The 17,625-nt window shown below is 37.7% G+C and overlaps 1 protein-coding gene across 2 annotated transcripts in view; it reads left to right on the top strand.

Moving 5' to 3' along the window:
* slc6a9 (solute carrier family 6 member 9) overlaps window positions 1-17,625 on the top strand; it is a 51,347-nt gene that overhangs the window by 20,376 nt on the left and 13,346 nt on the right. The window contains exon 1 of one of the 2 annotated variants that reach the window (XM_079378584.1): window positions 4,848-5,094. The exons of the other annotated variant lie outside the window; for it this stretch is intronic. Within the exon in view, the coding sequence (XP_079234710.1) occupies window positions 5,053-5,094 (42 nt within the window). The 5' untranslated portion in view covers window positions 4,848-5,052. Of the gene's footprint in view, window positions 1-4,847; window positions 5,095-17,625 lie in introns of those variants that run through there. 2 annotated transcript variants of the gene reach the window in all.

Raw genomic sequence — 17,625 nt, 5'->3', positions numbered from 1 at the left:
TATATGTGTGTGTTTGTGTTTGTGTGAAAGGGTAAGTGTCACAGATACATAAACAAAGTCTTAACCAATTGCTTGTAGTTGCTGGAACTCCTGTGGAAAATATTAATTGAGAGGACACTCTCAAATTAGCTGTTGATTTCTGATGTAATTTAAAGTCAGTGTCATAGATGTGTTCGTGAAACCTGATTTGTTTTTGTATTGAGACAGAAGTACTAAAAATATTAGGGTGAAAGAGGGGAAAAATAGTAGTGCCATGACACAAGACAGATTTGAACTTGCATCTCTCACAAGACCATCCTCAATCTAGTTTAGGGGTCGACAACCTTGTCGTCATGATGTGCCATTTTTGATTTGTCTGGTTAACCACTGTGCCAATACCACCCCTCCCCTCTCCTTCTTAATGCATTTTGTGTGTGTATATACAGGTCCTTCTCAAAAAATTAGCATATTGTGATAAAGTTCATTATTTTCTGTAATGAACTGATAAACATTAGACTTTCATATATTTTAGATTCATTACAACACAACTGAAGTAGTTCAAGCCTTTTATTGTTTTAATATTGATGATTTTGGCATACAGCTCATGAAAACCCAAAATTCCTATCTCAAAAAATTAGCATATTTCATCCGACCAATAAAAGAAAAGTGTTTTTAATACAAAAAAAGTCAACCTTCAAATAATTATGTTCAGTTATGCACTCAATACTTGGTCGGGAATCCTTTTGCAGAAATGACTGCTTCAATGCGGCGTGGCATGGAGGCAATCAGCCTGTGGCACTGCTGAGGTGTTATGGAGGCCCAGGATGCTTCGATAGCGGCCTTAAGCTCATCCAGAGTGTTGGGTCTTGCGTCTCTCAACTTTCTCTTCACAATATCCCACAGATTCTCTATGGGGTTCAGGTCAGGAGAGTTGGCAGGCCAATTGAGCACAGTAATACCATGGTCAGTAAACCATTTACCAGTGGTTTTGGCACTGTGAGCAGGTGCCAGGTCGTGCTGAAAAATGAAATCTTCATCTCCATAAAGCTTTTCAGCAGATGGAAGCATGAAGTGCTCCAAAATCTCCTGATAGCTAGCTGCATTGACCCTGCCCTTGATAAAACACAGTGGACCAACACCAGCAGCTGACATGGCACCCCAGACCATCACTGACTGTGGGTACTTGACACTGGACTTCAGGCATTTTGGCATTTCCCTCTCCCCAGTCTTCCTCCAGACTCTGGCACCTTGATTTCCGAATGACATGCAAAATTTGCTTTCATCCGAAAAAAGTACTTTGGACCACTGAGCAACAGTCCAGTGCTGCTTCTCTGTAGCCCAGGTCAGGCGCTTCTGCCGTTGTTTCTGGTTCAAAAGTGGCTTGACCTGGGGAATGCGGCACCTGTAGCCCATTTCCTGCACACGCCTGTACACGGTGGCTCTGGATGTTTCTACTCCAGACTCAGTCCACTGCTTCCGCAGGTCCCCCAAGGTCTGGAATCGGTCCTTCTCCACAATCTTCCTCAGGGTCCGGTCACCTCTTCTCGTTGTGCTGCGTTTTCTGCCACACTTTTTCCTTCCCACAGACTTCCCACTGAGGTGCCTTGATACAGCACTCTGGGAACAGCCTATTCGTTCAGAAATTTCTTTCTGTGTCTTACCCTCTTGCTTGAGGGTGTCAATGATGGCCTTCTGGACAGCAGTCAGGTCGGCAGTCTTACCCATGATTGCGGTTTTGAGTAATGAACCAGGCTGGGAGTTTTTAAAAGCCTCAGGAATCTTTTGCAGGTGTTTAGAGTTAATTAGTTGATTCAGATGATTAGGTTAATAGCTCGTTTAGAGAACCTTTTCATGATATGCTAATTTTTTGAGATAGGAATTTTGGGTTTTCATGAGCTGTATGCCAAAATCATCAATATTAAAACAATAAAAGGCTTGAACTACTTCAGTTGTGTTGTAATGAATCTAAAATATATGAAAGTCTAATGTTTATCAGTACATTACAGAAAATAATGAACTTTATCACAATATGCTAATTTTTTGAGAAGGACCTGTATATATATGTATGTATATGTATAATTATTATTATTTTTTCCATGCAAATAGTTTCTGAAGATTTTTTCATAGTTTTTTTAAACTTTTCACAAGTTTATTGGATAACAGATATACAGTGTGACCATACCGAACACGTGTGTGTGTGTGTGTGTGTGCGACAAGGCCAATGCATTAAAACCGTTCAGTTTAATCCCCGTTCTATATTAATGCACTACTTTAATTGATGCGCGGGCGCACACACCACTGGCACACAGAGATCGGACATCGCGCTGTGCAAAAAAGTAACATTCAGACGCTCATAAACTTGTTGTCAGCGCTGCCACGCGACATTTATTAATCGATACTGAATCGCTAAATTATATTTCTCAGCAACGAGGGGGGTAAAATAGATGTTTTTTTTTTTTGTTAAACTAAACTCGGCTTCATTGTTTGTAGGCACAGATGCAGACAAATCACAAACATCTCTCTCTCAAAATGGCCATATCTGAGACAAAAAAATGAGTAGTTTTCCTCACTGGAGGTCATTTAACATTTCTATCGTAAAACAGTTGACTAATACTAAATACTAAATGATTTGCAGCTTCATCTTACCTCACTCTCTTTCAGCGTTACTGACGTTTCGTGCTCTGCTTCTGTAAACAGTAAACCCCGCCTACTTTGATTTGATTGGCCAGCTCAGTCATTTTGACATTGACGAGCACTGTTAGCACTAGAGCGCTGAAGCTTTTATCTGATGCGCCCAGTATGTGCAGCGGTCGCGCGCGTATCCATAGACTACCGCAAGTTCATTCTCACACTTTAATAGTATTTATAGCTCCCAACAGGCTGTGAGACTGATAAGTTATTACCTCAAAATGTACAGCAGTATGCAGTTTTCCCTATTGCTCACGAGCCAGCGACTATTCCTCTGTGTGCCACTTTTGGCACGTGTGCCGTAGGTTGCCGAGCCCTGCTGTAATCTAAAGCATATATGTTAACTGCAAGTGACGTTTTTGCAGTATAATTTTGTTGTGTAAGAACTTAGTGTAGTTAAGTGTAAAGAGATGCTCATCTCTATGTGATGCTGTCTGTACCCAAAGGGGTCAAACAGACAGAGCAGATGTAGTTTAAGCTCAGCTGCAATCATCAGTAACTCAGGCATAATAAACTATGGATTTCTGGATCTACTCTCACATACTTTTTTTTGTTTTTATGTCTTAGGATTTGGTAGGTAAACTACTAGTTGTATTTCATTTATTTGTATTTATTTTTTTAATAGGCATGAGAAAGAATTTGGGGCTGGAAGGCTTGCCTTTGGACTGTATTTACATTGTCTTTATGCATTGGCTCTAATATACCACTCTTAATGTATGATCGCTAAATGTCTAAATTTAACCGCTAAATTGAACCACTAAAAATCACATTGACACCAGTCATTATATAAGTGGCTAGGAAAAGTTGTTATTTATGGTGAAAGCTTTAGCATCATTTTTTTTCTAGATGACACCTGGTTTGATATTTGTTACTAATGCAGTGACATTCAGATATTTTATGTGACCAATATGTCCAAAAGTTCCAAATATTGTTTCTGGCCATGTTCACACACAAAGTTAAGCTCCAGATTTATAAAAAAAATAAATAAAAAAATGCAAGTGCAAGATTGACCAGTCAGGTTTTCATCAATGTTTCATCAGTGACTGGTCAAAACATTTTTTTAAATTTCTTGACCTTAAGTTCTGTGTGTTTAATTTTCCACACGTTCACACAAATATACAGTAGAACAAATAAAAAATAAGTCTGCGTATCCAAAACCCTGAGCCCAATTCTGGGCTTTGGATGTGCACACTTTATATGTGTGTATTTTTGTCCTGAAACAAGGGATAAAAGCACATTTGTTTATTTGAGTTTTAACTCTTAAATCATCAGTATTTCTGTGCAATTATTTTATGGGGCATTCCATGTTGTTAAGCGGTTAGAGATGTCCGTGCCATCCTCTTGAAGTCTGCTAATCAAATGCATTGCCACCATTATACACCTCTTTCAAATGCTCATTAGGCTGAGAGCCAGAAGTCTGTCAACTTTTAACACCCAATAACAGGATGCTCAGTTGGGTCCATTGCCAAGAGCTGCCACTGAGAGCTTTCTTTTGTCTGTAGGACACGTTTTTTGTCATGTGAATTGTAATGCAGCTTTTCACGTTCTGCCACATAATTTTCTCGCTATTGATTTTTGCCTGCTTATTGCTGAGAAAATCTTATAACCTGCAGCGAGTTTGGTGAATTACGAGGCCACGGCCTGACTGACAGACGAACGGAATGGTATATCCCTCCTCTGGCCTCTTGCAGGACCTTACAGGAGAATTGGCAATGTCAAGGGATGAGGATTTGAGAGTCAAGTGTCGCTGAATGGGAGCGTTGGTGGTCTGGGTGCAGCTGCCTCAAGAACAAGTGGAAGAAATGCAGAGACAGCGAGAGTAGCGCACCCCATGGAAGTGGACCTCTCCTTACTTTTGTCTTTCATCGTGCGGGCCAGCCGCTGAAAAGCTTGGCAGTGCCTGTGACTCCAGGCAGCTAAGCTAGCAGCTCCTAGCACTCAGTATGCAGCCAAAGTGCTGGAATGACAACGACTCCATTCATTGTGGAGGTAGAGGCAAAGGCTGTGGATCTCCTCTGTCTGTTTTGCAGAATGGGGGATACAGAAGAGGAGGGGGCACTTTCCCCAACTTGCAGTACAGAGGAGGAGGTAAGGAAGAGGGAGTGAGAGAGAGAAACAGAAAGGGAGGGAGAAAGAGAGAGAGAGAGTGAGCGAGAAAGTGGCAGCGGTGGAGGGGGACCTTCCATGCCGAATGATTGAAAGAGGCGGAGAGGAAGCAGAACTCCATCAGATGAAATGAGGTGAAAATAATCCAGGCATTAATCAAGCTTGGCCGGAAGGAGGCTGTTCTTTTTTTTTCCCCCCTCTCTCTGCGGAAGCGAACGGAGAGGTGTGAATGAAGAACTCGAGAGTTGAGACGAGAGAACTACCGGACACTATCGAATCATGTCGGAGTCCAACAGCGGCGCAGCTTGTATGGCCGATCAGGTCAGTTGTGTTCTTGTCATATTTGTGCGGTTTTGCAACTGCATGTTCTCTTTCTATAGATGTCAAGCTCCATTGAGAGGGAAATTTGAAAATGTTGCGTCTCTCAAGCGAGAGCGAGCGAGCACATTACCCGACGCATCAAAGCCGCAATTGTACGAAGCTGCCTGGACGACGGTGCAGCGTCCTGAAAGAACTGAATTAATCAAGACCAAGCATTGTCTGCAGTGCCTTATTTTTCGGCCATCATTCAGGGGGCCTGTGACGACTCAATAGCCCACAGACCACGTGAGAAAGGGGCTGCAGCTCTTTAAAAACCAGACCACGTGTGGGCCAACTGAAAAGTTTTTATAACAAATTGCAGTGGGAAGTTCTGGCGACGCTGGTGGAAGGGTATGTGATAAAGTTTCCAAGGAAGTGGGCAGGAGAGCAGTGTTTGAGAGACAGAAGGAAGGAGGAAAGTGTCCAGGCTGAAAAGAGGGCTGGCCCATATTTCTCCTCCTTTTTCTGTCTTCCTTCACCTCCTTTTTTCAGTCACCAAGGCTCTTGTCAATTAAACAATCATGGGGAAGATTTGTTGGAAATAAAACGGATAGATATCCGATAAGACACTTTATGGCTCTGAAATTTATGTTGCAGCGCCAGTTTTGGTTGCATCCTTTCCTTTGCCTCTGTTTCCGTTCCGCTGTTCAGTAGGAGTGTGCAAATTAGAATAACAGTCTGGTGACTAAATAAAAACTAATGGAAAAAAAATAAGGTTACTTCCAGTAGTTAACAAAGATAAAACTTTTTATTAATATCATTTATTTATTTAAATTAAGGAATGTCATTATTTGGCAGGTTTTGAGTTTTGGAATGACGAAAAATCCTTTTATCGTTGTCATCTTGTTTAATCTTGATATGAATGTTGGCATTCTTAGTGCTTAATTAAATCTTTTTCCATAATTTTCTGGTCTCAAATTGCATTGTCATCAAGTTAAGTTCGTGAACAGTTTTTAATGAGCAAATTCTCTTTTATTATTTAATTAGTACAGAGAAGCATTTATAGTTCTATTGGTCACAATGTCATTGCAATGCATTATTTTGGTCTTGCGTAATGTTGAGAGGGGCTTTTTTTTTTGCAGCCCTTAACTATCAATAACCCTAGTCCTAACCTTTGCCCTCATATTCATTTAAATGTTTTTTTTTTTTGGTCTGGCCTTATCTTTATAGGTTAGACAGACATCACTAGCTGTCAGTCCTTGACATTGGGGGTGAGACCACATGAGCAGTGGTCATCTGACCTGGTCAGTTGGGCTGACCACATTCCTCCTTTGTTTTTTTGTACAGAAATAGCATGTAATTTTATTTTTGAATAATTATATATTTATTGTGTATCATTTAGAAATGTTCATGGTTCTAACCTCATAACCATGAACATTAACATATCAGTTCCTGTTAAAGTCACTGGTCATTTACATATAGAAGGCTTAGCGGTATAATAGCAACAGTTTGTTTAATTGTTAATAAAAGTATCAGAGAAAAGGAAAATGGTCAGATAAAAATTGTTCACTTTTAAAGAGGTGATTTTTTTTCCCCTTTGAGGTCCACCTTATAATCTGTAACACATTTCACTTTAGCAATTTATGCAAGTGACAAAATATTAATTAATTTATTTTTTTGCTGTGATCAAGGGAAATGTACTTTGTAGTATTTGACCCCTGTTTGTTTTCTGAACATCCTGCAGAGAGAATTTGATGAGGTGTACTGATATATTTGATCATTTCTCGCAGTGCTAGAACTCTGAGAGGCACCACAGACTCAGGTGTCCAGCTGTAGAGCTCACTGATTTATCTCACACACACACACACACACACATACACACAAACAAACACACACGGAGGAGCAGGTGCATCTGCCAGAGTCTCAGCCTCCAGCCTCCAAACCCCTCGTGTGTACTCAGTCACGTGTGTATACGGTGGGGAAACATAATTTCTCTATTTTAGCCTAAAAATTTGCTTAACTTAGAATGATATTGCATCCTTTTTAATTTAATTTGCATAATGAACAATGTGCAAACTGAAGTTTTTATACCTGTAATGTACACAATAAATATATTGTCTACAAATGTTAAAAATGTTACAAAATACAGTAAAAGCGTTTAAAAAATAGCTATTTGAATAAATTAAAATGACCAAACTTAAACTTAGTATCGCTTCAGATTGACTACTGTATTTATTTATATTATATATAATATTATTTTTATTGGATTTCTTGTTTCTAATGTAGTTTTTATGTTTAAGAACAAATTTTGTTTTGATCTATATGATTGCACTTCATTTGCATGCATGCATATGTTTGAACGGCAGAAGCATTTTTTTTTTTTATCACTCAGTTGCTGTCAGGACTAATTAAACAGAAATGTTTGCATTACACAAATATAACTGTATTAACAGAAATGAGTTGTTCACTTTTTTAAAGAGGTATCGCTGATATAGGCTCTCTGTAAACAACACTAAGACCTAATTGATGATAAATCCTATAAATCATAAATCCTATTAGGAGTTACTTGGCCCCTCAAAATGGGCAGCGTTCTCCAATCACAGCTATGTAATTTTCTCCGATTAATTCCATGCTGGAGATTCAGCTCTGTCTTTTTTGACAGCTTGGGCTCTATGGAGCTCTTATATTAGCTCTGTGATAATTCGGCTAATTCTGCTGGATGCTGTATTGTCTAATGCTATCTGTTGGAGTACAGCATGCTTGACTAATAATTGAGATAATATGAGCCAGTCATTAATTGTAGTCACATCTTACTGGGTCAAAATGTCTTCACAGTAATCTACAATACAATGATCAATGTTTGCAAAGCAAAGTTTAGAAAGTGTTTTGATTGCAACACCTGATCATTTATGTTACTATTAAAGAGATGCTATTTCTATTGATTGGTTTCACATAATGACCCAAAGAGCACCAAATAATGCTTGGAGAGAGTGAGTGAGTTTAGCAATAAGTTATTATCAGTCTCTTTAACAGTGTAGCTATAAAACTGTCACATGTAGGTGTGTCAATAATATTTATTACGTAAGGTATATCGCCTAGCATAATGTCAGCAAACTTCACGGATCGAATGAACATATTTCACCAACAATATTTTGTTTTCCATTTATTTCTACAGAGTTTGAGACTGAAATACATACGTGTATGTTTTGATGTTTTGTGTGTCCACATGGATTGTTGGAAATTTAATGGGGTTCAACAAACTGAAACCACAGTGATAATGTTCTGTGTTGCATTTTTAAAATTAAATGCAAATATTTTTATTGCAAACATTATCAGCATAGCTGAATATGAAGTTTATTTGTGAAAGCAACATCAATTGCATAATTTCTTAGTATTCAGTCTTTCCTATAGCTTTAACATGTACTCCAGCTGCATGAACCCCGTGCTGACGATCAAGTTGTCCAGAATGATTTTGCGCTTAAATGGAAGCTTTTGTACAAAGTTCACATGCAATGTCACAAATTTGCTTAGTTAAATTACTGTCTTAGAATCTTGTGTGGAATCTTTAGTTTATTATTTTTTTCAAATGTAAAACTTAAAAATATTAATATTTATTTTATTTTAAAGCTTCAGGTTTAAGTTTGATTTTTAATCTAAGATTTTCAGTGTAGACTCTCAGACTTTTGAAGCCCACTGCATAGGAGAGAGAAAGAAGAGAGAGGGGGAAAGAGCAGTTCAGAAGCATATGTGTGCTCGGAGGCAGTGGTCTCTCCTCTCTCACACTCACTGTGCTCCTGGGCTTCCAGCTGCTCTCTTTTTCTCTTTCTTTCTTTCTTTCTTTCTTTCTTTCTTTCTTTCTTTCTTTCTTGCTTCAATTCTCTCTACCCTTCATGTGCTGATTTTATATGAATTACTCAGAAATTCTCTTTACACCTGTTTTTCAGTTATTTTCATAACTTTGCACAATATCCACTAATAACATGTTTCATATTTTTCCTAAGACTTGTGTCTTGTCATTTTGTCCATGTGACTTTCAGGACCTTCTAGGTGAAGGTTGTCTGTCTGAACAGCTGTCATAGCTGCCAGCAGTAGTGACCCTCACTCAGTCATGGGTACTTTCCTCAGGCTTAATCACTTTTAATCTCTCTTTCCTTTCTGACTCCCTTTACCTCTCATGGACATTTGTTTCCTTTATTTTCCACAAGTTTCCTTATGATTAAAGTCATTAAGTGATGAAACTGAAGTTGCAACAGATGTTTCTATAGACAAAAAAAAATGTAGGGTGGGGCCTTGGTTCTGTAGCATTTATTGCGGGCGTTCCTTTTAAAAATGAAGGCACATAAAAGAAAGCTGGCAAAGGGTGGGATTTAAGCAGACTAAAAGTCATTGCATAAATAACCATAGAAAAGTATTTTGTTTTTACTGGAAGGTCTAATTGTGACATTTTGATTAAACATTACATGGTTAGAACTTAAAAATAAAAAAAATAAAACATGGATTAACCATTCACAATAAGATCTATAACATGCATTTAGAAAATAGATAGTTGTATTCATTCTGTCAGTTTACCTAAAAATTAAAATCTTGTCATTATTGTAGTTTTTAAAGAGTAACCTGGCTGTTTTCATATTTTGGGGAACACATGGATCATTTTAAGCATGTAATGGCCATGTTTATCAGACGGATTTATGCTACAAAATTTCTTAACATTATTTGATTGACTTTTTCTCCAAACCAGCTCAAACCCCGTCCCACAGCTGGTTCATTGGTCATGTCGGCCAAAATGCTGATTTCCTACAATGCTCAAACAAAACCCTAACTTCAGCGTAGCATTGGCAGGACATCCTGATAGACAGCACCAGATTCATGATTTGTCTGAACTTATTCATGATTTTTCTGAACCCTATGTACTATGAAACTTTTCTTGAAGGGTGACTGCGTGATGGAGTTGACCAAATTCAGCTATTAGTTGGTTTTTGCACTTAATTGGGTTGAAAAAAATCTAACATTATTTAGGATGCTACTTCAAGTTAAGAAGGAACATGTTAAACATATTATGTCTAGACTAAATTTATCAATTACATTCTTGGAACGCAGTACTGTGGTTTTTAGTTTGACTAGCCTTGTAGCATTAGCATTCAAATGTACTGTAGAACAAAGAATTGCTCTTATTTTTGTGGTCTATTACTAAGAGTTATTCTGTGCAAACACACTTGTCTTTTGAACAAGTGTGTTTTGGCTGACCCTGCTTCCACCTCTGCAGCTGTCACAGCAGTGAGCCAACTTATTTCCTGACCAAAGGGCAAAGATGCTCTCTACAAATGCTATTTTTGCACAATATGTCATTTAAAGCACTGCCTGTTTGACAGGCTAAATGTTGTACTTTGGGCTTTGCTGATTCTCACAGACTGGGGAAAGTTTTTGTGTCTCACATGCAGTTGGGATAATTTGCCAGAGGGCTCCTGAGGAACAGAGCCGGTCTCACAGTAAAGCAGTCACTCAGTCTGGGCTTCAGCAAACTCCAAGCCATGCACATGCCATGACAAACTGAGGCCTCAGGATGCAGGAGAGATGAAAAAGTCAGGGCTTCGATTCAGAGCTGTCAGGAGAACAGCCTCAAAACTCTTTCCACACGCTTTACTCACCCCCTCAAGGCATCACATGCATTTGTGATTAGATTTGGTTTTGTTTTACATGTAGGTCTTTGTTTGATTCTCTTGTGATTTAAATCATTTTCTAAATTACATATTCTAAAAAAACATATAGGCCTGTAACACATTTTATATAGAAAAGATTTTGTAATAAAACTAATGTTTAAGTCAAATTTAAAGGAATATGTAATGTATTTTATTGAATGCAATTCAATAGAAATCAAGCTGATTCAATAGCATTGCTGACATAGTGTCAATTACAACATAAATTAATTTTAGTATTTTTTAAAGAAATCAAAAAAGTTTGTTTATGGCAACCCATTAATAATGAAAGTAAATTGAGCCAAGATTTAAAAAACACACTATGTATTTATAGCTGCAAGTGTTGTATAACCACAAGACGTTTTACATGATAATATTAATTTCATGCATATATGTTTGCACTACCATTGAAAAGTTTGGATTTTTTTTGGACAGAAATGTATACTTTTATACAGCAAGGATGCACTAAATTGATCAAAAGTGATGTTAAAGACATTTATAATATTACAAAAGATTTATTTTTGAAATAAATGCACTCTATTCACAAAAAAAGTTTCACAGTTCCAACAAAAATGATTAAGCAGCAACTGTTCTCAACATAATAATAGAAAATGTTTCTTGAGCACAGCATATCAGAATGATTTTTGAAGGATAATGTGAAATCAGTGGTTCAATATTTATTAAATATTCAATGTTAAATATTACTGTATTAATATTTCAAAATGTTAAATTTTTTACTGTATTTTCGATCAAATAAATGCAACCTTGGCGAGCATTAGCGACTTCTTTTAAAAATGTTCCACCAACAAAAAATCTTGCCAATTTAAAATTTTTGAACGGTATAGTTTATCTATAAACTTAGTCATGATTATGTAACGCAGGTAAAGCGTATGGACATAGTAACTTTCGCATTATTTCTGCACAAGGATACCAAGAAGAGAGGTGATATAACCTTCTTGTTTACATCGATCTGAGCAAGTTTTGTGTTTAAGATGGTTGACTTAATTCAGCAGAACATAATCTCTGCATACATTCATAATCCCTGACAAAATACAGTCTAAACAGAAGGTGCATGAACCATAACATCATGCTTGTGTATGACGTTCTGAAAGTATACACAAATATTACATAAGTGATGAATAGGCAATAGCAAGTTAAGACCAAATATTATATTTAAAATATTTGTTTTAAACATTACGAGCATGTAAATGCTTTCACAAATATTTTGTTGTCATTCCAGCCAGGAAATAGAGTTGATTTAATCTTGTTTCTCCAGGCCAGTGAACACAATGCTGTACATTATACACGGCAAACAATCTTTTAATGTGATCAGAACTTCTGTTTCCATCTGTTTCCTCTAATGCTAATGGACTCTGAAGATGTTTTTCAGTCTAGAAGCTGAAGTTGCTTGACATTGCATCTCTATGTTTGATGTCAGCCGAAATTGGGCTGATTTATGCAACCCTGAATGCCTTCAATGGGCCTTTAAAAGTACTCTTAATTGGCCCTCTTGAGCATATTGTGATTTTAAAATGGGTCGTCCCCCAAATTCAGTCCCTCCATAACAAATTCATTTGTTTCTGTGTTTACAAATGCAAATAGCTCAGCAATAATGAGAATCAGCCCAGAGTACAACAACAGAGAAAGGCCAATGGAAACTGTTTATGTCTCTGTGTAACTAGGACAAGCTGGTTGAACATACATAGTTGTGTAGAATCTACAAACAAAAATGCTGAGATAACATTGTGTGATGAGCAGGTGAACAGCTTGCAATGGCTCACACTTCCACAGGTTACATTCCCTTATCATTCTCACTGAGCATTAATTAAATGATTTGGTTATGTGAAGCGTGTCTTCATCTAGATCTGGTTTTCTGGCTTTCTATGTACAGATCTATATTTGCAATCTTTTGTGACATCTTTACTGTTATGTAATTCATAACAATGTAAAATTATGTAACAGCCTATAGCATTATAGTTGGTGACAGTGTATAGGTAGAAGCGACCAATTTGAATATGTGCCTTGTGACCCAGTGAAACTCCCTAAAGCCACACCTCCAGGCTCCTCCCCTCTCCCCACCCACGGCTCGAGGGTAGAATAGGTTCCACATGGAGCCGTGTCAGTCTACTCTGACCCTGCTTACACGCTGATGCTTGCCTGAATGCTGTAGGTTCCTGTATGAGTAGGCGCTACTACCTGGGGTTTACAATGGACAGCACAAAGGTAAGACCAAAGGAAGTGAGAAATAACAGTGAGTCTAGAAGTGTATATGGAATGTTGAGGCCTCAGTTATCAACATAGGGGTGAAAACTCTGAGGGAACTTCTCAAGAAAATCTTTCAGATTGTTTTTTTTAAGTAACTAGGGAACTAGAGGGATTAGGAACTGTCTTTAGGTCTTATGTTTAAGTCTTTGGTATAATTAGTTTTGAGCATTCACTAAAGTGTACAGTTTTTCTTTAGAATGGCTTTGGTAATTCTTGAAATGCTGTTATAAATGTCTTGAACTGTGCAGAAACATGACATAAGGAATGACAGATATGCGTCCTCTTGAACATTTGATCTGGATTCTAGAAGGTGTTTGACTCCATTCAGGTGTTCTGAAAATAACCATTTAAGAAGTAGGCATTTTTATTATAGAACAAAACAGTCATGATTCATGAATAATAGCCAGTTTCTTGGTTGTATGACCATGAAGAGCCATCCTCAGACCTAATGACTCCCACAAGATGGCTACCAGAGCTGTTATGGATCCTGCCTAGTGATTAAAACTGGTTTATGGGTTGAAGATAAACTTTTAGTTTCTTTAAATGGAAGCCCATGTAGTACAAACACTTGTGCGGTACCTGTCTTGTGAAGCTTGTGACCACTGTTTCTTGTGCATAATACGCTTCTGTCTGTGTCTACGTTTATGTAATAATTTTTTCGATATAATGTTTTTAAGAAAGTCACCAAGGCTGCATTTATTTGATAGTAAAAACAGTAAGAATGCTAAATATTATTACAATTTAAAATAACTACTTCTATTTTATATAGTTTTAAATAGAATTTATTCTGGTGATGCCAAAGCTGCATTTTCAGCAGTCGTTACTCCAGTCTTCCGTGTCACATGATTCTTTAGGAATCATTCTAAGATGCAGATTTGGTGTTCAAGAAATATTTATTTTTATCAATGTTGAAAACAGATGTGCAAAACTTTTATTGTTGTTACTGTCACTTTTAATCAATTGAATGCTTCCTTTCTGAATAAAAAGTATTAATATCTTAAAAATAATAAATAAATATATAAATAAATTTTGTAGCGCTTTGTTAATTTGCAGCTTAATAGCCTTGCCGTTTAAAATCGTTACTATTATTCTGCAGTATGTCATGATGTTTCCATAATTCCTAATAACCAGATCAGCTGCCCATAGTAATAATTACTTACTTTATTGCATTGAAAACACTTGTGGAACCGGATTGCTTGTATGTTGCTTTATGCCAGCCTTTATAAACATATCCTCACATATGGGCGTGTATGTGACAGCGTGTGTGTGGATTGAGTGACGTGAACTCCTAATGACCTGACACTTAGGCCACCGTCACTTCCCCACTTTTGTGCCCCTTGTTCAGATTTTGGGTTGCTTTGCCTGTCAAGTCACCATTGCTGATGATTGATCAAGCTTGAGAAGAGTGTTTTCAGGGTCTAAACCTATGAGAGAGCAGGAATATGGCCTACTGCTCACAGGGTGAGAAGCGGAAGCTTTGCATCTTTAGCAGAATTACTTTCACCTCACAGAAACTGGATAATGGCGTCTTTAAGGACTGTCCACGCTGGTTAATTTCATTCCAGTTGAAGAGAATGAACCCGCCCTTGTTTAGTCATTGAGTGCTTTTTAGGGGACCATAACTAAAGGAGTTAAGTCAACGTTTTTGCTTTCTACCACTCCTTCTGCCCATCCTCATCAGCGTTTAGGACACAAACCGGTTGTCCCACCCCAAAAACACTGAATTTGCTGATACAGAAATTAACATGTCAGTGCAATAGTTTGCTTTTCAGAAAGTTATCATACAAATGCCTTGTAGTTGACTTGTAGAATATAGAATGAAAATATGCTCTGTAAGAGGCTTTTTGGTAGCAATCACAACCCTTGTGTTCTTACCTCTGACCGTGATAAATAAACCCGAGGTGAAAGTCTTACTGGAATCTTTGAACAGGCCTGTTGTATATCCCTTCTTTTCCTAAGAAGAATGAAGCCCTCATCAGCAGAGAAAGATTGAGGATGTTGCCTTTGAAATGTGAACTGGGAGTCTGTATAGGGGGCACTAGAAAGGGGAAAGGTCAGCTCTGATGAACGGTGAACCCAGTGGACCTGGGTATTTAACTATTTCAGAAGTGTTGGAGAGCACATTTCCTTTGGCTTCCTTGCTTTTCTGTTTCTTTCACATTCTCACATTGCTTTGGTCATTTTTTTTCTTGCTTTCCTGTAAACTGTCCAGCCTGTTGGGAAATGCTTTGCAGCATTAATCAGCAGTAGGTCTCTAATCTCTTTTTATGTTTGGACCTGTGTATCCTTGTGAAGTTTCACTGCCCGGAGAGGGTTTTGGAATCTGCACTATTTTTTACAAAGGTCACTTCATAGGCCACACCTTTGACTCTTTAACTTCAGTGAGCAGGAAGTCGTTGATTCTTCACAGTATGTATATCTTCCACTGCAGGATTAGAAGTCTTGTAGAGTCTTTTTTGGGGGCACAATGATTTCATATGAGTGTGGGTTTAATGTTCAGTCTATAACCATGGCATCACCCTTCTCAGTTCATATTTTAAATAACTTAAAATAGATTGATTTTGTAGTGCCAAGGTTAATTAATCATAGAAATCAGATGAGCTGATGTGGGAAAGGTCCCCTGATAAGTGTGCTTACGTGTTTATTCAGTGATGCAAATTTGACATGCTCAACCAGAGCACATAACAATCTGTAGGGGGCAAAATTTAAAAAAAAAAAGTTAATAGATCCCCCAGGAGAATTTCTGTTTCTCTATACCTTATAAATATTTATAGTTCTCTTAGGGATGCATCAATAATCGTTTAATACAACTAAATATTATGTCTTTCAACTTGTATGTTACATAATCTGTGACATTTGATTAGTATGTTACATAAAATGAGAATTATTTTGAGGTTTTAAATGTAATCAAAATATTTACTCTTAGTAATATTTATATTTCAGTTAGAAATATTTATATCTCTCTTAGGGAAGCATGAATAATTAATTTATATAATAATTTATTTTTGCCCCCTGAATGCAGCTCATTGGAGCAGATGACAGTCTGTGATGGTTGGAAGAATGAAGTACAAATACTGTCACTCTTGTTTTTGTTGGTTTATTTAAGACTTCAGAAAGTTAATCAAAAAGATTCTGAATGTGAACACGCATATAGCTTATGCTCCAAACACTTAAACACACCATATTGAGGTTTCATTGAACTGTGCGTTATATCACGCCACATTCTGCACGAACATCTCCAGGCATTCTGGGTGTTAAGTTGAGAAGTCACAGGTCAGTTCTCACATCCCTTCTTTGCTTGACAGGGTCACATACCTGCAATGAATTGCTCAGAGGGAGATGTGCTGCTGTCAGTCACAGGCTTCATGGGTAGATTCTTCTTACTGTTTGAGGTTGTAGGGCAGGACATTGTGGAACAGTTAACTTTTGGTGAAAATACAACCTGAAGAGATCAAGATTAATACCATTACTATTAGTACTGATTATATGAAGCAGTGTTTTTTTTTTGTTTTTGTTTTTTGGAGTAGTTTTAAGGAAGTCTTCTTTTTTTATTTTCTCTCTTTTCTTTAAAGGGGTCATATGATGCGATTTCAAGTTTTCCTTTGTCTTTGGAATGTTACAAGCTGTTCGTGCATAGATGAGATCCCTAAAGTTGCAAAGACTAATGTCTCAAACCCAAAGGGGCTGTTTACACCTGGTCACTTAATGCGATTTTCAGTATGAACCACTAATTTTTCTATTCCTTTTTTCCTTGTTTTTTCCAGTTTATTTTCTAGAAATTCAAATAACTGAACCACTCATTTGACTCAGGTCCCCCTGAGGCCTTGTATTTATGAGCGTGTCTTGGTCTTACGTAAAAGGGCAGATGGGCCCAGCTGGACGATCTTCTCTCTCACACTCTGTGCTCAGTAAGACAGACCCTTGGAGCGAATGGCAACGGCTGAAACACCTGGGCAATCAAAAGCACAGGGACAGGGATCACAGAGTGCAGCGGATAAAGACTTAACTAAACAATTCATTAATTTACCGGAAGGTAAACCCAACATAACCTCGTATGAGCGCAGAAGGGACATGTTTTGGAAAATATCAACTGTCTCATTTATAGAGCTGCAATCCCTTGTATAATTTGTTGTACTATAATACTATAGGTGGATAAATGTAGAGAAGTATTGACTAGCATTTCAATGAAGCATTTTTCTGTCATGACAACTCTCTGAAGATTTTAGCATGGTTATGGATATGACAATGTTAATGGATTTGGTATTGGCGGAATAGATCTGCTAAGCTGCTGCTGAATTGCTGCTGGTGTTGGTTATTGCTGTAGTTGTAGATTATTTCTGATGCTGCTGCAAGCAAGTACAGGAACTTGCTACTGCCAATGCATATGGCAATGCGGTGCTGTGAGTAATTAAGACATACTGATGCTGCACAAATAGCATATAAAATAACCCATAGCAGACCTATACAAGTGGAGCTGGGGAAGGGGGAGGATTTTAGAGGAACTCTGAAAGCACACTGCAAAATGCTCGAGTGGATGCTAACCAGCCATTTCAATGTAAAGCAGTAAGCTCAATGGTTGCGTATGCAACATGAA

This window comes from Barbus barbus (assembly GCF_936440315.1).
Source record: "Barbus barbus genome assembly, chromosome: 26".
Lineage (NCBI taxonomy): Eukaryota > Metazoa > Chordata > Actinopteri > Cypriniformes > Cyprinidae > Barbus > Barbus barbus.
This window is presented reverse-complemented; position numbering and strand designations above follow the sequence as displayed.